The sequence below is a fragment of the Taudactylus pleione genome, unplaced genomic scaffold (genome assembly GCF_031769625.1).
Source record: "Taudactylus pleione unplaced genomic scaffold, aTauple2 ptg000451l, whole genome shotgun sequence".
Classification (NCBI taxonomy): Eukaryota; Metazoa; Chordata; class Amphibia; order Anura; family Myobatrachidae; genus Taudactylus; species Taudactylus pleione.
The window spans coordinates 8,703,077-8,727,041 of NW_028284853.1; the positions used below are offsets into that span (position 1 = coordinate 8,703,077).

General features: G+C 43.1%; 1 protein-coding gene across 1 annotated transcript in view; it reads right to left on the minus strand.

Annotated features, from left to right (window-relative positions):
- CACNG3 (calcium voltage-gated channel auxiliary subunit gamma 3) overlaps window positions 1–23,227 on the minus strand; it is a 163,625-nt gene extending 140,398 nt beyond the window's left edge. The window contains exon 1 of the mRNA XM_088448106.1: window positions 21,547–23,227. Coding sequence (XP_088304232.1) covers window positions 21,547–21,757 — 211 coding nt within the window. The 5' untranslated portion in view covers window positions 21,758–23,227. The remainder of the gene's footprint in view (window positions 1–21,546) is intronic.
- Window positions 23,228–23,965: the final 738 nt, after the last annotated feature.

Here is a 23,965-nt window from a genome sequence, read left to right on the forward strand (position 1 = left end):
TTTCCCTCTGCAACCTCTAACCAACAAAACCCTCAAAGGTTGGGCTGTTTGTGGTATTTTTATATGCTTGGGCAGTGTGTACATGATGTGACTGCTTCAATCAGAACATGTTTTTAGAAGGATGCATGCATTCTCCTGTGTGTTTTCTAAACACAACCATTCTCCTGTGGATTTTTTTTTAAATACATCTCACACATGTTTTGCCTAAAGCTCACACGACAAAACACATTTGCATTCACCATCGAAAAACACGATTTTGCAAAACTCACTTCTTGGTAAATTTGTGAGTTTGGTCTTGGAAAACTCACGCGTGGTTGTGGGAACCTATTCGAGTTTAATCTCGCCCAAATTTACCCCTTAGATATCTAAACACCACACAGAGACACCCAGTGCGACAGAGACAATCCGAGAGAGTAGCGTACTGTATTTTTCTTTATATTTTGCATTTTATGCGCATCGCAGATGCAGCGAAGTACAACTCACAGTGTTCTAGAGACTCTGGGCTGCAACTTTACCTGCACAGGAATTAGTTTTAAACATGCATAAAGTCACATAAAAATGAAGCACAACAGAACTTTGGTGTGAGAAAAAGACGCGGCTGCTCGCATCAGAGCCCTTCTTACACAGATTCAGACTCATTCGCACACAGATGTATAAATGTCGCACATCAAATTGATCCATGTAAGCTAGCATTGTAGTTTTTTCACTCCCATTTGTTTTATCTCTCTGAATAATACCTCTTTCACACAGAAAAGCAAATTGCCGGGTCAAGCACTTGGACCCAGTAATTTGCAGATCAACACGGTGCCATTTTCTGTATGAAAGGGTCAATTCAGGCCGCAATTCCTGGGACTTCAACCCTGGATTTTACCAGGGTCGATGTCCCGGGAATTGTGACCCAGGTTGACCCTCTCACACAGAAGAAATACCCGGGTCGATCCACAAATTATCGGGTCCAAATACTTGACCCAGCAATTTGCTTTTCTGTGTGAAGGGGGTACAGGGTGGGACTGGCAAAAAAACCTGTGCATCAAATGCAGGGTAAAAGCCGGGTTTTTTACTTCTCTCTGTGTGAAAGTGGTATTGGTCTCACATTAAAAAGACGATCAGCCGAGTTGCCAAGGACCTGGTGAGCAGCGAGGGGCTATTTGACGTGACTTGAGCAACAGTGTATGAGGAAACATTAGTATACAAAAATCATCTGTGTGAATGCATGTGGAAGCCTGTCCCATTCTGTCCGCAGCCACCAGCATTAGTATTGGGACTTACACCAGCTGGGTGCAAAAGTTCTGTCCCATCTGCGTCCACACGCTGCGAATGAGTGCTGAAGTCAGCCGACACATCTATGACTCTAGCATGATACTACTACAATGAGATTGGACAGTTCTGCGTGATTGTATGACCACCCCCCAAGTTAGCGGCCAGAAACAACCACTTCACAAACAGAGTGGACAACCATCAGATGGATCAAACTGTGGCCCTGATTCAGAGCCGGACGCTCTGACAGAGTGCTTGCTCTGAATCAGGGCCATCCCACAGCTATAGTGAGCGCCCAAAATGATGGTCGCGATGGTCAAGACCATCATGACCATCGGGCTTGCAACGAGACCCTTGCAGTAGGGTCTCGTTGCCGCAAGCCCTGGAGTGCTTTTGGCTCTATCAGAGCCAAAAGCACTCCCACTGACATCACTAGTGATGTCAGTGGGGCCGGCCCCAGATGGTAGGCGTTCCATGGGAACGCCTCCGTCTGGGCAGCCACGCCCCCAGCACGCCCACCAAAGGGGGCGTGCTGTCACTCACCATCGACAGCACGCCACCTTTGGTGCGAGACCCATAACGACGGCTTGGGCAACATCGACCTGCTTGCGAGCGCTCAGCTCTCGTGAGCGGGTCTGAATCAGGCCCTGTATACGCTAGCGAACTCTGTCCGGGTGCTAAAGTCTGATTTGGCATTTGTGCAGGAAGCTGAAATCTGTGAGAACATTTACACTGGTTTCTGACCCCATTTGTTTTTCACTTGTTGTTAACTCGGTAATTAGTAAGGTTTAAAAAGTTTTAAAAAATGGGTAGACTTTATTGATGTACAGTATGTATACAAAAGTGATTGGACACTGACAGCAAATAGATCAATGGGATTTTATTGACGTCAGTACTTTGTAGGTCCACCATGGTCAGTACTTTGTAGGGCCACCATGTGCAGTGATTACTGCAGTCACCCTTCTTGGCAAACTGTCCACAAGTTCCTGGACAACAGCAGGCGGTATGTTTTGCCATTCCACCTTATGTACAGTGACCAACTGTGACACTGAAGAAGGTCGTGTCACCCCAGAATGCACCAGCCACTCCAATTTGTCCCAGAGGTTCTCAAAGGGGTTAATATCTAGACTCTGTGCTGGCCAGTCCACCCGGGTTACCGATTTTTCGGTATGCCAGTCCAGCCTCGCCCGGAAAACATGACAGGTGGCATTGTCGTCCTGATAAAAACAATTGTTGTTGTCATAGATCTGCAAGTGCATGTGTTCTTGTCAAAACCACCACATTAGTGGCCTGTTGTAACTCATGTGCTAGGGTATGCATGGTATGCATCATGTTTGCGCATGGGGTGTCCAATCACTTTTGTATACATAGTGTATAAGTGTCAATATGTGCTGTTTCAATCAAAGAGAGGGGTCAGTAATGAAAGCTTGTTCAACTGAACACAATGAGGTGTGGCCACAGCCCTACACACTTAGCCAGCCCTCAAGGGCCTGGAATTGTCTCATGGTAGCCCTAACTATACTGATGGCGACGTATGGTGGATAATGGAGCAAGAATGCTTCACCTCACATGGTCTGTGCACAAGAGTATTCCTATCCCATATGCTGTACAAGGCCACCATTGCATCTACTTTAACCTGCCCTAAATATGTCTCCCATTACCACTGGCTCCACTCTTACATTCTTCATATAGTCAGTGCAGGATGAAGCCCGCAGTAACACACAAGCTGATCACTGTGTGTTTCCTCCTGCAGTTACAATATGAGGAGCAGGATTCTTAACTTGAGCTAGATGGTGAATCATACGCAATATTGCTGTAGGACGCAGGGACATGCGTGACTATAAAAATTATTAGAATAATGCAAAGGAGATTATAACCTATAAATATCTTCTTTGTATTATTCTGATCGATTTTATAGGCAAAACTCACCAAAATTGCAGCAATCCCTGGAAATACAGGGAGAGACAAGAGATGAGGCAGTAAGAGCTCAGCCTCACCTCTGATAGCACAGACACTGCCTGGAGCTGGAGGTTGGGCCACGAAGCAGCCAATAAAACACAGAGAAAAAGAGCTAATGGAGACATGCCTCACTGTTCGTGGGTGTGTATTGAGCTCTGATGGACACCTCAGACAATCAGGTGACCAGTACAGGAAGTACTCAGGCATTGGAGCTGAGCAGCAGCATTGAGGAGGGGATGAAATTGGAATATGCAGACAGAGGAAACACACAAAGGAGAAAAAGGTGAGGGTCTGCTGCTAGAGGGAGATCTGTGTGTGTGTGTGTGTGTGTGTGTGGGAGGGAAATCTTTTGTGCTAGAGGGATCTTCTGTGCTAGTGGGAGATATGTGTAAGGGGGATCTGTGCTACGGGGATCTGTCTGTGGGGGGGAGGATTGTGTGTGGGGGGAGATCTGTGCAAGTAGGGCAGGTTCATATGTGTAAATCTGGCTCTGATACTGGCCACTGCCTCCCCATACATTGACGTCTCATGTCTTGAAGATGTATTGGGAGTTACTGGGAGGTGGCTATGCCGGCACATGGAGATAGTCCGTCTTATGGGCGTGTTGTGGGAGTGTTGCGTGCGTGCCACTGATGGTGGTTGTGAACTTAGACGCATAATCACTCACATTGGAGGCCACACTCTCATGCACAATCTGCACCTGGCATGGGGATGGTGCGACCTATGGCGGCATCTAAACATGCACCAAGCGGTGTTACAGCTAAAGTCAGTCAAAGTGGGTGTCTCAGTCCTTGCTCATGCAGGCTCATGGCCGTACACCAGGGAAGGGCAATGATGGAATCCGCTATACTGAAAAACACTACGGGGGAGATGTATCAAACTTTTTAAAGAGGAGAGGTGGAGGAGTTGACCATAGCAACCAATCAGCTTCTGCTTGTCAATTTATAGAATGTACCAGATAAATGATAGCTGGAAGAAGATTAGCTGATAAGGGTAACTTCACCACTTGCCCTATTAAGTAGGTTTGATACATCTCCCCGCATAATTGCGCCCCATAAGCCGTAATAGCAGCAGCGCCATTACCTGGCACAGGAAGTGAAATACACAGGAAATTAACATAACTTCAATTCCGTATACTGTAGTTCTTTCCATGTACAGTATATTATACACACATCTCTCTCATGTACAGCATATTATACACACATCTCTCTCATGTACAGTATATTATACACACATCTCTCTCATGTACAGCATATTATACACACATCTCTCATATACAGTATATTATACACACATCTCTCTCATGTACTGTATATTATACACACATCTCTCTCATGTACAGTATGTTATACACACATCTCTCTCATATACAGTATATTATACACACATCTCTCTCATGTACAGTATATTATACACACATCTCTCTCATGTACAGCATGTTATACAGACATCTCTCTCATGTACAGTATATTATACACACATCTCTCTCATGTACAGCATATTATACACACATCTCTCTCATGTACAGCATATTATACACACATCTCTCTCATATACAGTATGTTATACACACATCTCTCTCTTGTACAGTATATTATACACACATCTCTCTCATATACAGCATATTATACACACATCTCTCAAATGTACAGTATGTTATACACACATCTCTCTCATATACAGTATATTATACACACATCTCTCTCATGTACAGTATATTATACAAACATCTCTCTCATGTACAGTATATTATACACACATCTCTCTCATGTACAGTATGTTATACACACATCTCTCTCATATACAGTATATTATACACACATCTCTCTCATGTACAGTATATTATACATACATCTCTCTCATGTACAGTATGATATACACACATCTCTCTCATGTACAGTATATTATACACACATCTCTCTCATGTACAGCATATTATACACACATCTCTCTCGTATACAGTATATTATACACACATCTCTCTCATGTACAGCATATTATACACACATCTCTCTCATGTACAGCATATTATACACACATCTTTCTCATGTACAGTATGTTATACACACATCTCTCTCATATACAGTATATTATACACACATCTCTCTCATGTACAGTATATTATACACACATCTCTCTCATGTACAGTATGTTATACACACATCTCGCTCATATACAGTATATTATACACACATCTCTCTCATGTACAGGATATTATACACACATCTCTCTCATGTACAGCATGTTATACACACATCTCTCTCATATACAGTATATTATACACACATCTCTCTCATGTACAGTATATTATACACACATCTCTCTCATGTACAGCATGTTATACAGACATCTCTCTCATATACAGTATATTATACACACATCTCTCTCATGTACAGTATATTATACACACATCTCTCTCATGTACAGTTTGTTATACACACATCTCTCTCATGTACAGTATATTATACACACATCTCTCTCATGTACAGCATATTATACACACATCTCTCTCATGTACAGTATGTTATACACACATCTCTCTCATATACAGTATATTATACACACATCTCTCTCATGTACAGCATATTATACACACATCTCTCTCATGTACAGTATGTTATACACACATCTCTCTCATATACAGTATATTATACACACATCTCTCTCATGTACAGTATATTATACACACATCTCTCTCATGTACAGTATGTTATACACACATCTCTCTCATGTACAGCATATTATACACGCGTCTCTCTCATGTACAGCATATTATACACACGTCTCTCTCATGTACAGTATATTATACACGCATCTCTCTCATGTACAGCATATTATACACGCATCTCTCTCATGTACAGTATATTATACACGCATCTCTCTCATGTACAGTATGTTATACACGCATCTCTCTCATGTACAGTATATTATACACACATCTCTCTCATGTACAGCTTATTATACACACATCTCTCTCATGTACAGTATATTATACACACATCTCTCTCATGTACAGCATATTATACACACATCTCTCTCATGTACAGTATATTATACACACATCTCTCTCATGTACAGTATATTATACACACATCTCTCTCATGTACAGTATATTATACACACATCTCTCTCATGTACAGTATATTATACACACATCTCTCTCATGTACAGCATATTATACACACATCTCTCTCATGTACAGCATATTATACACACGTCTCTCTCATGTACAGTATATTATACACGCGTCTCTCTCATGTACAGTATATTATACACGCGTCTCTCTCATGTACAGTATGTTATACACGCATCTCTCTCATGTACAGTATATTATACACGCATCTCTCTCATGTACAGCATGTTATACACACATCTCTCTCATGTACAGTATGTTATACACACATCTCTCTCATGTACAGTATATTGTACACACATCTCTCTCATGTACAGCATATTATACAGACATCTCTCTCATGTACAGCATATTATACACACATCTCTCTCATGTACAGTATATTATACACACGTCTCTCTCATGTACAGTATATTATACACACGTCTCTCTCATGTACAGTATATTGTACACACGTCTCTCTCATGTACAGCATATTATACAGACGTCTCTCTCATGTACAGCATATTATACACACGTCTCTCTCATGTACAGCATATTATACACACGTCTCTCTCATGTACAGCATATTATACACACGTCTCTCTCATGTACAGTATATTATACACACATCTCTCTCATGTACAGTATGTTATACACACATCTCTCTCATGTACAGTATATTATACACACATCTCTCTCATATACAGTATATTATACACACATCTCTCTCATGTACAGCATATTATACACACATCTCTCTCATGTACAGCATATTATACACACATCTCTCTCATGTACAGCATATTATACACACATCTCTCTCATGTACAGTATATTATACACACATCTCTCTCATGTACAGTATGTTATACACACATCTCTCTCATGTACAGTATATTATACACACATCTCTCTCATATACAGTATATTATACACACATCTCTCTCATGTACAGTATATTATACACACATCTCTCTCTTGTACAGTATATTATACACACATCTCTCTCATGTACAGCATGTTATACACACATCTCTCTCATGTACAGTATATTATACACACATCTCTCTCATGTACAGTATATTATACACACATCTCTCTCATGTACAGTATATTATACACCCGTCTCTCTCATGTACAGTATATTGTACACACGTCTCTCTCATGTACAGTATATTATACAGACATCTCTCTCATGTACAGTATATTATACACACATCTCTCTCATGTACAGTATATTATACACACATCTCTCTCATGTACAGCATATTATACACACATCTCTCTCATGTACAGTATATTATACACACATCTCTCTCATGTACAGTATGTTATACACACATCTCTCTCATGTACAGTATATTATACACACATCTCTCTCATATACAGTATATTATACACACATCTCTCTCATGTACAGCATATTATACACACATCTCTCTCATGTACAGCATATTATACTAGGGGTGTGCACCGGCCACTTTTCGTGTTTTGTGTTTTGGTTTTGGATCTGGATCTTTCTTCGTGTTTTGGATCGGGATTGGTTTTGCCAAAACCACCCTTCCATGTTTTGGGTTCTGGGTTTTGTGTTTTGGATCTGTATTTTTTTTAAAAAAAGCATAAAAACAGCTAAAATCACAGAATTTGTAGGTTTTTCTGCTCCTATGCTATTATTAACCTCAATAACCTTAATTTCCACTCATTTCCAGTCTATTCTGAACACCTCACACCTCACAATAGTGTTTTTATGTCCAAAAGGTTGCACCGAGGTAGCTGGATGACTATGCTAAGCGACACGAGTGGGCGGCACAAACACGTGACCCATCTAGGCGTGAAACTGCAGTGGCAGACAGGATGGCAGTTTGAAAAACTAGGCCCCAAACTGTACATAAAGCAAAGAAAAAAAAGAGGTGCAAGATGGAATTGTCCTTGGGCCCTCCCACCCACCCTTATGTTGTATAAACAGGACATGCACACTTTAACAAACCAATCATTTCAGCGCCAGGGTCTGCCACACAACTGTGGCTGAAATGATTGGTTCGTTTGGGCCCCCACAAAACAAGCTGGCAATTAATGTGTCCCTGCACAAACTGGCTCTACGGAGGCAAGATGTCATCCTCATCCTCCTCATCCACCGATTCCTCACCCTCTTCAGTGTGTACATCCTCATCCTCACAAAGTATTAACTCGTCCCCACTTGAATCCACCACCACAGGTCCCTCTGTACCTTCTGGAGGCTGGTCTCCCTGGAAGAGCTGATAATTAATTTTGATGAACATCATCTTCTCCACATTCTGTGGAAGCAACCTCCTACGCCTTTCGCTGACAAGGTTCCCGGCTGCACTAAACACTCTTTCGGAGTACACACTGGAGGGGGGCAACTCAGGTAAAATAGAGCCAGTTTGTACAGGGGCCTCCAAATTGCCTCTTTTTCCTGCCAGTACAGGTATGGACTGTCTGACATGCCTACTTGGATGCTGTCACCGATGTAATCCTCCACCATTCTGTCAATGGTGACAGTATCATATGCAGTGACAGTAGACATGTCAGAAATTGTTGCCAGGTCCTTCAGTCCGGACCAGATGTCCAAACTTGGTCCTGCCTGCCCTGCATCACCGCCAGCGGGTTGCTTAGGATACCTAAGTTTTTTCCTGGCAGCCCCAGTTACGGGAGAAAATGAAGAAGGAGCTGTTGACGTGTCACGTTCCGCTTCAGCTGACAGTGTGTTCACCAGCAGGTCTTTGCACCTCTGCAGGCTTGTGTCGGCCGGAAAGAGAGACACCACATAGGCTTTAAACCTAGGATCGAGCACGGTGGCCAAAATGTAGTGGTCTGATTTCAACAGATTGACCACCCTGCAATCCTGGCAAAGCGAATGAAGGGCTTCATCCACAAGTCCCACATGCCGAGCGGAATCGCTCCGTATTAGCTCCTCCTTCACTTTCTCCAGCTGCTTCTGCAAAAGCCTGATGAGGGGAATGACCTGACTCAAGCTGGCAGTGTCTGAACTGACTTCACGTGTGGCAAGTTCGAAGGGCTGGAGAACCTTGCACAACACAGAAATCATTCTCCACTGCGCTTGAGTCAGGTGCATACCCCCTCCTTTGCCTATGTCATAGGTGGATGTATAGGCTTGTATGGCCTTTTGCTGCTCCTCCATCCTCTGAAGCATATAGAGGGTTGAGTTCCACCGCGTCACAACCTCTTGCTTCAGGTGATGGCGGGGCAGGTTCAAGAGTGTTTGCTGGCGCTCCAGTCTTCGGCACGCAGTTGCTGAATGGCGAAAGTGGCCAGAAATTTTTCGGGCCACCCAAAGCGTCTCCTGCACGCCCCTGTCGCTTTTCAGAAAATTCTGCACCACCAAGTTTATTGTGTGAGCAAAACATGGGACGTGCTGGAATTTGCCCAGATGTAATGCCCGCACAATATTGGTAGCGTTGTCAGATATCACAAATCCCCAGGAGAGTCTAAGTGGGGTAAGCCACTGGGCGATGATTTCCCTCAGTTTCTCTAAGAGGTTGTCGGCGGTGTGCCTCTTACTGAAACCGGTGATACACAGCGTAGCCTGCCTTGTAACGAGCTGGCGTTTCTGAGATGCTGCTACTGGTGACGCTGCTGCTGTTGCTGCGTAAGGTGATACATCTACCCAGTGGGCTGTCACAGTCATATAGTCCTTAGTCTGCCCTGTTCCACTTGTCCACATGTCCGGGGTTAAGTGGACATTGTGTACAACGGCATTTTTCAGGACACTGAGGACACTTTTTCTGACGTTTCTGTACAGTCTCGGTATCGCCTGCCTAGTGAAGTGGAATCTAGATGGGATTTGGAACCGGGGACACACTACCTCCATCAATTGTCTAAATCCCACTGCACTAATGGCGGATACCGGACGCACGTCTAACACCAACATAGCAGTCAAGGCCTCAGTTATACGTTTTGCTTCAGGATGACTGCTGTCGTACTTCATCCTCCTCGCTAAGGACTGTTAGAGCGTCAATTGTTTAGTAAAAGTAGTGGTGTTCCTACTTCCTCTCTGGGATGATGAACGACTCCCAGCAGCAGCAACAGCAGCAGCGGCAGCAGTAGGCGTAGCAATGCAGGATCCTCCGGAGGAAACCCGGATAGGAGAGTCAGTCATGCCAGTGACATGGCCTGCAGGACTACTTCCGATCCTGACTAAGGAGGAAATTGACGAGGAGGGAGTTGACGGTGTGGTTTGCAGGCGCTTGGATACAACAGGACAACGGGATTTAGGTGTCCCTGGACTGCTTACGGTCTTAGCCAAAGTTTCTGAACTTGACAGTAACTTTTTATGAACGCGCTGCAGGTGCCGTATAAGGGAGGATGTTCCTAGGTGGTTGACGTCCCTACCCCTACTTATTTCACCTTTACATATGGTACATATGGCAAGACAGTTGTTGTCCGGATTTGGATAGAAATATTGCCAGACCAAAGAGGTGGAATGTTTGGTCTTCTGCCCAGGCATGACCGTGATGGGCTTTTTCATCCCACGGACAACAACTGTCTCCCCCGGAGCCTGATTTAAACAAACCACATCACCATCAGAATCCTCCTCGCCAACTTCCTCCTCAGCGCCAGCTACACCAGTATCCTCATCCTGTTGTACTTCAACAATGACATCTTCAATTTGCATATCAGCAAGTGGACTGTGGGTGCTCCTTTCAGCACTTGCAGGGGGCGTGCAAATGGTGGAAAGAGCCACCTCTTCCCGTCCAGTGCTGGGAAGGTCAGGCATCGCAACCACCACCACACTTGGACTCTCCTTGGGGATTTGTGATATCTTCTTAGAAAGCACAGTTCTTCGCTGTGCTTTTGCCAGCTTAACTCTTTTGATTTTTTTAGTGGGAGGAGGGCTTCCATCGTCATGTGAAGCTGAACCACTAGTCATGAACATACTAGGGATCGACCTTAGCTGTTCCTTGCCACTCCGTGTCGTAAATGGCATATTGGCAAGTTTACGTTTCTCTTCAGATGATTTAAATGTTTTTTTCAAGGTCATTTTCCTGAACTTTGTCATTTGGGATTGTATGTGCCCTCTACTATGACATTGGGCATCGGCCTTGGCAGACGACGTTGATGGCATGTTATCGTCTATGTCATGACTAGTGGCAGCAGCTTCAGCACTAGGAGGAAGTGGTTCTTGATCTTTCTCTATTTTATTTTTATCGGAGAAAGTTTGGTCCTCCATTTATGTTATATCGATTTGATATATACGTGCGGCTAAACACAGAAAATATTTTTTTATTTTTGCTGGAGAGTAGTGCACTTTGTGGGTTACACCAGCCTTTAAGAAATGAGCCAGCCGGCTCTTTACTTATGGGACACAGGCGCACGCTTGGCGCTGCTCCTTTGTTGATGCACGTGCGACTACTGCGCACACAATTCACAAACACAGAAAAATTTTTTTTTTTGGTTTGGAGTGTACTTTGGGGGTTACAGCACCCTTTAACGGTCAAGCCAGCCGGCCTTTTACTTATGACACAGGTGCACGCTTGGCACTACTTTGTTGATGCACGTGCGGCTACTGCGCACACAATTCACAAACACAGAAAATAATTATTTTTTTGGTTTGGAGTGTACTTTGGGGGTTACAGCACCCTTTAACGGTCAAGCCAGCCGGCCCTTTACTTATGACACAGGCGCACGCTTGGCACTACTTTGTTGATGCACGTGCGGCTACTGCGCACACAATTCAGAAACACAGAAAATAATTTTTTTTTTGGTTTGGACTGGAGTGTACTTTGGGGGTTACAGCACCCTTAACGGTCAAGCCAGCCGGCCCTTTACTTATGACACAGGCGCACGCTTGGCACTACTTTGTTGATGCACGTGCGGCTACTGCGCACACAATTCACAAACACAGAAAATAATTTTTTTTTTGGTTTGGACTGGAGTGTACTTTCGGGGGTTACAGCACCCTTTAACGGTCAAGCCAGCCGGCCCTTTACTTATGACACAGGTGCACGCTTGGCACTACTTTGTTGATGCACGTGCGGCTACTGCGCACACAATTCACAAGCACAGAAAATAATTTTTTTTTTGGTTTGGACTGGAGTGTACTTTCGGGGGTTACAGCACCCTTTAACGGTCAAGCCAGCCGGCCCTTTACTTATGACACAGGCGCACGCTTGGCACTACTTTGTTGATGCACGTGCGGCTACTGCGCACACAATTCACAAACACAGAAAATAATTTTTTTTTAGGTTTGGACTGGAGTGTACTTTCGGGGGTTACAGCACCCTTAACGGTCAAGCCAGCCGGCCCTTTACTTATGACACAGGCGCACGCTTGGCACTACTTTGTTGATGCACGTGCGGCTACTGCGCACACAATTCACAAACACAGAAAATAATTTTTTTTTTGGTTTGGACTGGAGTGTACTTTCGGGGGTTACAGCACCCTTAACGGTCAAGCCAGCCGGCCCTTTACTTATGACACAGGCGCACGCTTGGCACTACTTTGTTGATGCACGTGCGGCTACTGCGCACACAATTCACAAACACAGAAAATAATTTTTTTTTAGGTTTGGACTGGAGTGTACTTTCGGGGGTTACAGCACCCTTAACGGTCAAGCCAGCCGGCCCTTTACTTATGACACAGGCGCACGCTTGGCACTACTTTGTTGATGCACGTGCGGCTACTGCGCACACAATTCACAAACACAGAAAATAAATTTTTTTTTGGTTTGGACTGGAGTGTACTTTCGGGGGTTACAGCACCCTTAACAGTTTAGCCAGCCGGCCCTTTACTTATGACACAGGCGCACGCTTGGCACTACTTTGTTGATGCACGTGCGGCTACTGCGCACACAATTCACAAACACAGAAAATAATTTTTTTTTTGGTTTGGACTGGAGTGTACTTTCGGGGGTTACAGCACCCTTAACGGTCAAGCCAGCCGGCCCTTTACTTATGACACAGGCGCACGCTTGGCACTACTTTGTTGATGCACGTGCGGCTACTGCGCACACAATTCACAAACACAGAAAATAAATTTTTTTTTGGTTTGGACTGGAGTGTACTTTCGGGGGTTACAGCACCCTTAACAGTTTAGCCAGCCGGCCCTTTACTTATGACACAGGCGCACGCTTGGCACTACTTTGTTGATGCACGTGCGGCTACTGCGCACACAATTCACAAACACAGAAAATAATTTTTTTTTTGGTTTGGACTGGAGTGTACTTTCGGGGGTTACAGCACCCTTAACGGTCAAGCCAGCCGGCCCTTTACTTATGACACAGGCGCACGCTTGGCACTACTTTGTTGATGCACGTGCGGCTACTGCGCACACAATTCACAAACACAGAAAATAATTTTTTTTTTGGTTTGGACTGGAGTGTACTTTCGGGGGTTACAGCACCCTTAACGGTCAAGCCAGCCGGCCCTTTACTTATGACACAGGCGCACGCTTGGCACTACTTTTGATGCACGTGCGGCTACTGCGCACACAATTCACAAACACAGAAAATAATTTTTTTTTTGGTTTGGACTGGAGTGTACTTTCGGGGGTTACAGCACCCTTAACGGTCAAGCCAGCCGGCCCTTTACTTATGACACAGGCGCACGCTTGGCACTACTTTGTTGATGCACGTGCGGCTACTGCGCACACAATTCACAAACACAGAAAATAATTTTTTTTTTGGTTTGGACTGGAGTGTACTTTCGGGGGTTACAGCACCCTTAACGGTCAAGCCAGCCGGCCCTTTACTTATGACACAGGCGCACGCTTGGCACTACTTTGTTGATGCACGTGCGGCTACTGCGCACACAATTCACAAACACAGAAAATATATTATTTTTTTAGCACTTGGGGGAGCACCCCTGATGGACAGAGCACCCCCTGGACAACACTACAGCACTCCTTTAGGACTGGGACACTGCACAGGACTTTGGAGTGGACACAGCCCCTATGGAGAACTGACTGCACAACACAGTCCAGCCAGCCCCTATGGACTTTGAAGTAGTGGACACAGCCCCTATTAACAACAGCAGCACAGCACAACACAGCCAGCCCCTATGGACTTTGAAGTAGTGGACAACAGCAGCACTACACTACACTACACTACACTACACAGCCCTAACTCCCACCCTCCCTCTTCACTGTCCACAGCCGAGTGAGAAAATGGCGCCGACGTGGGTACCTTATATAGGATCCAAAACCCGCGAGACTCGGAAGGCGGGAAGATGACGTTTTGCCTCGATTTCAGAATCCGAGTCAGGCGGGAAAAGTCGAGCCTGACTCGGATCGGACTCGGATCGGAGGGGCTCGGGGGGGTTCGGATTTCAGAAATCCGAACCCGCTCACCCCTATATTATACACACATCTCTCTCATGTACAGTATATTATACACACATCTCTCTCATGTACAGTATATTATACACACATCTCTCTCATGTACAGTATGTTATACACACATCTCTCTCATGTACAGTATATTATACACACATCTCTCTCATATACAGTATATTATACACACATCTCTCTCATGTACAGCATATTATACACACATCTCTCTCATGTACAGCATATTATACACACATCTCTCTCATGTACAGTATATTATACACACATCTCTCTCATATACAGTATATTATACACACATCTCTCTCATGTACAGTATATTATACACACATCTCTCTCATGTACAGCATATTATACACACATCTCTCTCATGTACAGCATATTATACACACATCTCTCTCATGTACAGCATATTATACACACATCTCTCTCATGTACAGTATATTATACACACATCTCTCTCATGTACAGCATATTATACACACATCTCTCTCATGTACAGCATATTATACACACATCTCTCTCATGTACAGTATATTATACACACATCTCTCTCATGTACAGTATATTATACACACATCTCTCTCATGTACAGTATATTGTACACACATCTCTCCCATGTACAGTTTATTATACACACATCTCTCTCATGTACAGCAAGTTATACACACATCTCTCTCATATACAGTATATTATACACACATCTCTCTCATGTACAGTATATTATACACACATCTCTCATATACAGTATATTATACACACATCTCTCTCATGTACAGTATATTGTACACACATCTCTCTCATGTACAGTATATTATACACACATCTCTCTCATGTACAGTATATTATACACACGTGTCTCTCATGTACAGTATATTGTACACACATCTCTCATGTACAGCATATTATACACACATCTCTCTCACGGATACAAAGCGCTGTATTATATGGGATCTTTTTTTGCTGAAAATGTGAGACGTTTCCAGGTAATATATTGTTAGCTCCCAGATAACGTGGATTCCATTTAACATATTGTTCTGTTCGGGTTGGGTACAGGATGCCGGCGCTCGGGATCCCGGCGGTCAGAATCCCGACACCGGCATCCAGACCAGGTTAGAATGAAAACGCCCCCATGCAAGTAAGTTTATCCTAATCCCTAAGCCTACCCCTAACCCTCCCTCTCCGGTGCCTAAACCTATCCTTCCCCCTAGTGCCTAAACCTAACCCTCCCTCCCCACAGTCTAAACCTACCCCCCCCCAGCAGCCTACCCCTAACCCTCCCTTGTTACTAACCCTAACACTCCCCCTAGTTACTAACCCTAACCCTCCCCCTAGTTACTAACCCTCCCCCTGACCCCAGTACTTACCTTCGGGATTCCGGCGGTCGGCATTCTGACCACATCCTGTTCTGTTCAGTAAGTAAATACCTCATTTTTCATTGTAGATGCTGTCATTTGGTCTTTCCACAAATCCAATTTTTCCATTTTAATCTGCCATGTTATTCGTGTGTCACATCCATTAATCGCCTTTGTCATTTTACAATTCTATTATGTACTGTATTTATCTGTTAGGCAATGGCACACACTTTCTCATTCACCTTTAGGGGTCTAATTTGTTTTTAGTGATGGTCATGAGAAGGCGGTGAAAAATTATTTTTTTACAAACGTTTTCCAATTATAAAAAATAAATTAAAAAATATTATATTTTAGGGCTATTTTTTAAATAATATAATGCATCTTGAATATTATCTCTTACATTGGATGTGTTATTGACATTTTCATAGATACATTGTTTTTTTGGTTTCACAAAGTGTTCTGCCAGCTAGAGCTGCCCATGGTGAAAACAGCAATTCTGTGAGTTGAACTGTTAATCTTGAGCGCAACCTGCCAGATTATACTGTACCAGTGACGGCACTGAGGCAGGCGGTGCTAATCCCCAGTCAATTGATAGGTTGCATTTTCATTATTTATTTTAGATTATTTTTTCAGCCCGTAAAATGGTTGCCGGTACATTGCTCTTTGTGATTGGGTAGGCTGCTTCCTCATGTACATTGGTTCATCCTACAAAGTAGCTGTATCAGCTGTGTTTAGTTGACACATTGGGGTGTATTTACTAAAACGTTTAAAAATTGCCTACAGCAACCAATCAAATTCTAGCTATCATTTCCAACAGGAATATATACAAAATACCGGCGGACACCAGTCCGGCGGTGCAAATCCCGACAGCGGCAGGCCGACACGGCTGAAAATCCCGATCGTCCCCAGGTAAGTATCAACTAATCTAACCTAACTCCCCTAGCCCTCCTTTTGGGGTGCCTAACCCTAACCTTCCCCCCAGTTCCTAACCCTAATCCCCCCTCTAAGTGCCTAAACCTAACCCCCCATCCCCCGCCCCCCCTCGGCTGTCCGCTTGCAGTGCCCGGCATCACTTCGATCGGGATGCCGGGCGCCGGTCTCCCAGCGTCAGTAAAATGACAGGCGTCTAGAATTAGACACCTGTCCCTTAACCCTCGCCGGGATAAAGCAATCGGGAAGCCGGCTGTCGGGCTTACGTCAGCCGGCTTCCCAATTGCATACCTTTCCAACACTGTACTAGATAAATAATAGCTACATCCTGATTAGTTGCTATATGCAACACCTTCAATATTTCCTTTTTAGAAGTTTTAATAAATATAACCAATTATTTTTAAATCAGATCTGCAATCGTGAATCACAAAATGTCCAATTTATAAAATGAGACATCTATCATATAGACATACAGTATGTGTCTGTCTTCCTTCCTAATATCAGTGGCAGTCTATAGGGAAGAGTTGAAATTTAAATTAATATTTAAAAGACACCAGTGTAGGTGTATTTAAATAGGCGGGAGTCACATATCCATATTACCTTTTAAATTCGAAGGGGCCTAGTTATCAATTATAGCGGTGATGAGAAATTATAATTATTGGGTCTAGGACCCGATAATTAATAAAAATGCCCCCAAGTATAAAGTTCATTTGAGAATGTTATTTTGCCAGTGACTGCAACACCATAACTTCAGTGGAGCTGCATACATCAGGCAGCAGAATTAGATATATAATATTATTTTTTCTTAATTCTAAACTTACTATTAGCTTGGTTCTACTTTTTGGCCAGGTTCCAACCATGTACCCCTCTGATGCCCTTTACCACCCTCCCCCTGCTACCTGTACATCTCAAAGTGATACAGCAGTAGGCGCACTGCTTAAAATCTCACTGTGCACTTGTCCCTATCAGTGCACCACCATGGTAGCAGAAAGAGAGGTACCTGGAATTGAGAATATCTCCCTGGTGCCTCCATTCCACAGCGATCTCATTGTTCATTCCTGCACCCCCACAAGATGCACCAATGTCCGGCCGCAGGGAGAGGAGGGCAAAGGGCAGCTATGTGGGGTTTTTCTTGCCCCTTCCGGGGCTAGGATGCTAGTTGTGGCCAATGTGGGAAGGGGGTGGCTGGGGGAAACAGGTGCCTCAGACTAGCCATGAGCCAGTAACATTCCTTCTGCCATGATCTATTTAACTTGGTGCACAATGACCTACTTCTATACTACCACCTATTTACCAACTAAAAGAGATGTTACTAAAACAACTATAACAACATCACGTGATCTCAGCCCAGGTTAATGCAGCTGACGAGTAGGAAGAATGGCTGCGGAGGAGCATATTCCAGGGAATGTTGGGGTGTATGCAATGGGACTCTTACCCTCTTATGTCTCTTAGTTTTACAATGCAATTTCTGAGCCACAGTTACATGTGACATTCACAGCTTTGCCTGCTGTAGACTTTGATGTAAACCAGCAATTTAAACTTCTCCATAGAAATCTGGATCAAAATTGGGCCTCAACTATATCTTTAAATCTCTCGGATTACTGTACTCTCTAAGCTCTTTTACAATTGCCTTATATTCCTAAATAAAGCTGTCTTCTGCATGCTGTCCCCTAAGCATTGCAATGCGTCACTCTAAATAAATAATATACATCTACAATCATACCCATGTGTAATCATATATATCCATGTATATTCCAGAGTTGTAAAGTGCATTATGTCAATGATGCTTAGTATTTTCACTATACATCATAATCTAACTGCCGATGTAGTCTGTCATATACAGTAGGTTATTGATACCCCATTATACTGTATGCTGCATAACACTGTATCATATAACCAATAGAATGTATTAGGTACATAAAATGTAGATGTAGTTCATGGTATTGGCAATTATATATATATATATATATATATATATATATATATATATATATATAATTAGTTCTGGCCAAATCTTTACAGGAAAAAGGTCATATATATTTTATAGTTATGAAGCCACAGACTGAATACCCTTAGCAAAATGACGTTATACAGTATCATCTATGAAGCTTGCAGGAATAATGTGGGCTATAGTTGTAATTTGTTAAGTTGCATAATTCACATGTTGGGTACAGTACCTTACACTGAATGATTTGCCAGACTGTACATCATGCAGCTATAACAAGCCACATAGGAGTTCCGTATCCATGTAAGGATATAAGACTGCCAGCTAAGTGCTTTAATTTAGGAAATGAAACACCAGGGTGACTTGTATTATCCCTGTCATGTACCCCGGGAGGTCACGTTAGTCTGTATAGTCTTAAACTGATGATCTCGCTATTGCCCATTATAACAAATAGTACCACAGTTTATATCAATATCAACATCTTAAAGTATTAGCTATATCTCTATAGTATTCTCAGACATCGCTCTCTATTTCTCCAAGTATTATTTTTATAAAGCAGTAAGCCTATATATTTAGTTGACTGATGTTAGCAAAGACAAAACGTGGTTTTGTGCAAATATTAGGTTTAGTGTAAAGGAAATAAAATATTTCAACCTGATCTTCCTAGTTAGTATATTGCAGACAACATAAAATGTTTATCGCAAATGAAGACAACATAAATAAATGTAGCAATTTGCACACTTTTCAAATTAGAGGTGACCTTCAGTTGTGGCTTTGCCTGCTTTGTGCATACAAGACCTGGTATGAATCATTTGTAAAAGTGTTCTGAAAGAGGAATTGTAGTATTTTCACTGTAGTTCCATCTATCTCATTTAGAATATATATAAGGTGAATGGATCTGGAAGTCAAAACATGAAGAGATTGGAGAAAGCTTGATTAATCTGTGCAATGGAAAGAAGATTAAATACAGGGAGAATCTGTGATTTAGGCAAGGCAAGTAGTTTTACTGTCTTGTTAACCCCTCTCAAACCTAAGCTAAGCCCGAGAAAGGCCTTCTTGGACCACCATTCATTAAACAGTCACAATCGTATTTGTACTATTTTTTTCAGCCTTTCTTGGGTTTATGACATGACCCAGTAGGAGGGGGTTTAGAGACCCACAAAATGAACATTAGTGACCAGTAGCAGATTTGTTTTGGCAGAGATCTATGACTTATTCCAAATATTTACATCTGTGATGATAGGAGTTATAGTGCAAACACAATGGGCATAGACTTGATATATTGTACTTCTACTAATGACATTGATGCTTAGTGAGTACACAGTTAGTGTCGACAGCACTACTCTCCACCAGTTTCATGGCCACCCTTTCAGATGAGCAGAAATCCATAGCAATTTTCTGTTAGGTATCTCCCACACACAAGCTAATATTAGAAAAGATCCCACATTGGTAAAAAAAAATCAACATAGAAACAGAAATGAGTTATTGTCAAACTGATACTTTAGATCCAAGGATGAGAGCTGGGTAGGAGGCATGACAGAGAGTAATGAGGGAAAATAGTTTTCTGGTGCTAACTTCTTGGGTGGGATTTGATCACTGTAACCTTCTTATACAGCAGCCAGGTTAACTACAGAATTCCAACACGTAAACAAAATATATATTTGTACTAGGTGCTTAAGACACTCATAAGAAGCACTTGTGTTTGCAACATGTAGCTCTGAAGCTGTTATGGAACTAAAAGTCTCAACCTCCCCTGTCAACTAGGTTGGCACAGCATGCTGAAGCTTGTAGTCTCACCATATCTGGAGTCTCTAAGGCTATTATAAAATAAATGACAGTGCCAAACTTCAGACCTGTTAACCCGACCATCTCCAGCAGAGATAATACCCTCCTCTTATTTCTCATTTCTTACTTTCCTGTTGCAATCATTTTGATTGAGTCATTTTGGTATCCAAAGTATTTTGTAGGATTTAGTCATTTATTCAGAGGAGTTTATTGCCATAGGGAAATAAATGGGGTAAAGCAAGAGCACAACATTATCACACTGCTGAAGTGAGTCATGCTGGCAGGTCCAATACTGTGGATTGCAGTATTAATAGAGGGGAGTTGGTAAAACATATTTACAGCATATTTTCAATGCTAGATGTGCCAGACAACACTGCTAGTGATGACAAAACAGCATAAACACAGCAGATTATTTACTTGGGTTATAGCAATGATTCATAGGGCAAATATAATATTTGTTCCTTAACACCGTATATATTAATTAACTGCTTACAAATGGCATTCACAGCATTACATCTCAATGGCAACAGCAGGTCTAATTACTTCCTAAATATGTTCTGATTTATAAACTATATGCGTGGTCTGATATTTTCATGTTGCACACATTGTCTGCTGGAATACATAGTATATATTGTATATGATTAAATATAAATATATCAATTAAAATATGGATTCTTCAAACCATGTTCAGGCAACCTGTGGCTTAGGTGCTGTGAAACTACAAGTGCCAACATGACTTGGCAGGCTGAGTATGCTGGCACTCCTAGTTCCACAATAGTTATCAAGCCATAGTTTGCCTAGCTCATCATTAAGTTTTATATGCAATCATGCATTCTACAGTTCAAAGGTTACAGGTGTCTAGAGAAGAGAGCACATACCTTCAAGGCAGCAAGTTCTCCATAATCCTGAGTGAGTCATCACCTCTTCGTTCTTTTTGCTGGTTTCATTGTCATTGGTGGATTTAGCCTTGCAGACCCCTCTAGAATACAGCCAGTAATCCGTGCCCACCGCTATGGTCATCAGACTGAAAGCAGCAAAGGCTCCCACAGTGGTAATTAGCATCTGAACACCTCTGTCACACATCCTCATACTTGGTCATGGTAGTTGGAACCCTAGCTAGAGAGGAAGCTGGGTTAGGTGACAACCTGTTAGGAGAGGTCAAGCAGGTGCTGGAAGTGTATTTGTTTTTTAATTCAGTCAACTGATAGACTGTGATATCATTTTTCAGTGCAAACTTATGTAGGAAGACATGCGAACTCTCCAAAAAGTATGACTGGAAGTCTGGACCCAGCTTATCATGACCTTGACAAAGTCAATTTGCGCCTCTTACACCCTCTTTGAAACTTTGCGTGAAGGGTTGGAAAAAATATATTTTAAAATATAATACTTCCTAATGCTCCCATGCAAGTCACTGACAGAAACGTTAAAGTTTCCCTGTGCTCATTGTCATTAGTAGATCCCACAACCTGCAAAGAGTCTGCTTGTTTGTCCCTCAGTATGACAGGGGCCGAGGCTGTGGTGCTGAAGGGACAGCTCATAGCCAGTGTCTGATTTCTGCTGCGGTCCCAGTGTGGTTCTGAACGGACAGCTCCTGAGCTCTGCCCTGGTCCCAGTGTGGTGCTGAACAGACAGCTTCCCAAGTACAGAGCCACCAGATATTACTTGTGCGCTGCGTCCTTGCGCAAAAGCTGGTGGAGCGTATTGTAAATCCCTATAACTGCAGCTTTATTGTAAGTTCCACACTGATGCTGAACAGGTTGTCGCTGGTTCCTGTGTCATCTTGTAGCATGAGCCTATTGGGGGGAGCAGTGCCAATTCTCTTTTAAGGTGACCTATTCTGGGGTTCTGGTTCAGTTTAGCACCTTCATTGGGATTTTCTTTTGGCACTGGAAACTAGCTGCAGAAAATTACCGCACCCCCTCCTCATACCCAGGTCTGTAGGGTCACAATTCAGTCCATCCGGACAGAAATCCGTCAGTCCAAAGACGGTATCCCAAGCTAGGTGGCATAGCCGGGGGGCACCTTCATCCTCTGGAGTTGGCTTTTGCCCAGTCTGACTCTGGAGATGTGGATGCTGAGTTATTATTCTAGAGAGACATGGCACAGCCCTGCCCTGACAGCCCCCTTTTGAATCATTAAGATATGGTGGATTCTAGAGCCCATTCTCTGCGCTTCTCATGAAAGTTTATCCATGTCCGGATTTTTCCAGCTCATGTCCCAGAATGGAGTCTCCCTGGGTAAGTGCAGACCTGATATCCTTTCTCTCTTTCTCTATCCTTAAAGTCTACATTCAGAAAATGACAAGTCTCCAGTGACATCTATCTTCCTCTTCTTATCATAAGGGGTTCTGGTCTCTTCATCATTTCCCTCTCTTCTACTTGAACAGGCTCTCTTGTTGCCTCTTTTCTCAGTGTTTCGGTTTATAGTCCCGATGTTATATCCTCTGCCAGTTGCTGCATTAAACACTGTCTCACTCCTTTCCTCTCCTCTGCTCTTATTAATTTATACAGCTCCAATCTCTGCACTCTCCTTCCCTATCCCTCTTCTGTGGCATTCTCACTCTTTCTCATGCCCTGTTACTCTCTTCTTACCTCTCTCTCTCTCTCTCTCTCTCTCTCTCTAACTCTCTCTGTCTCCTCCCCCTCACATCCCCTGTCTCTATCCCCTATATTCTTACTTCTCTCTATCTCCTCCCTTACCTCTCTTTTATTTCCCACTCTCTTTCTATTTCTCTCATTCACATCCTCTGTCTCTCTCTCTCCTCACACCTCTCTATCTGTCTCATACTTAGTATTACACAGCTCTTCCCCAGCTCTGGTCTCCTCACCCATCCAATGCCACTCAGACTTTCATTATGCAAAAACTGAAGTCTACTGATGCAGAGAGAATGAGACCCGGGAGAAGTCACGTTTGTTTAAAGGGACAGCGCAGCACCTCCTGATTGGGGGGAATAATCATATGAGGAGGACTCACACCCGTCCGGCTTTATAATTGCCCTGATCTCATTCTAGGGCTGTGCCGGCTGGAGATGCCACTCATGGTGCATGGTTATGCATTCTGTCGGCACATCTCCGGCTATGAGTCACTAAATAATGGCCAAATAATACTGATTATCCCTGCAAGTGTTTACAAAGAGCCAGAGTGACTGAAAACAAACACAATCTCCATGTCTGCCCATGCTCCAGTATAGCTGTGTAGCTAATTTCCCTATGGATTTACCATTTCACCTGTAAGCATATGGGCATTATAGGTTATGTGTGAGCTGCAATTTCTGCCTTCAAAAGGAAAATACAGTAC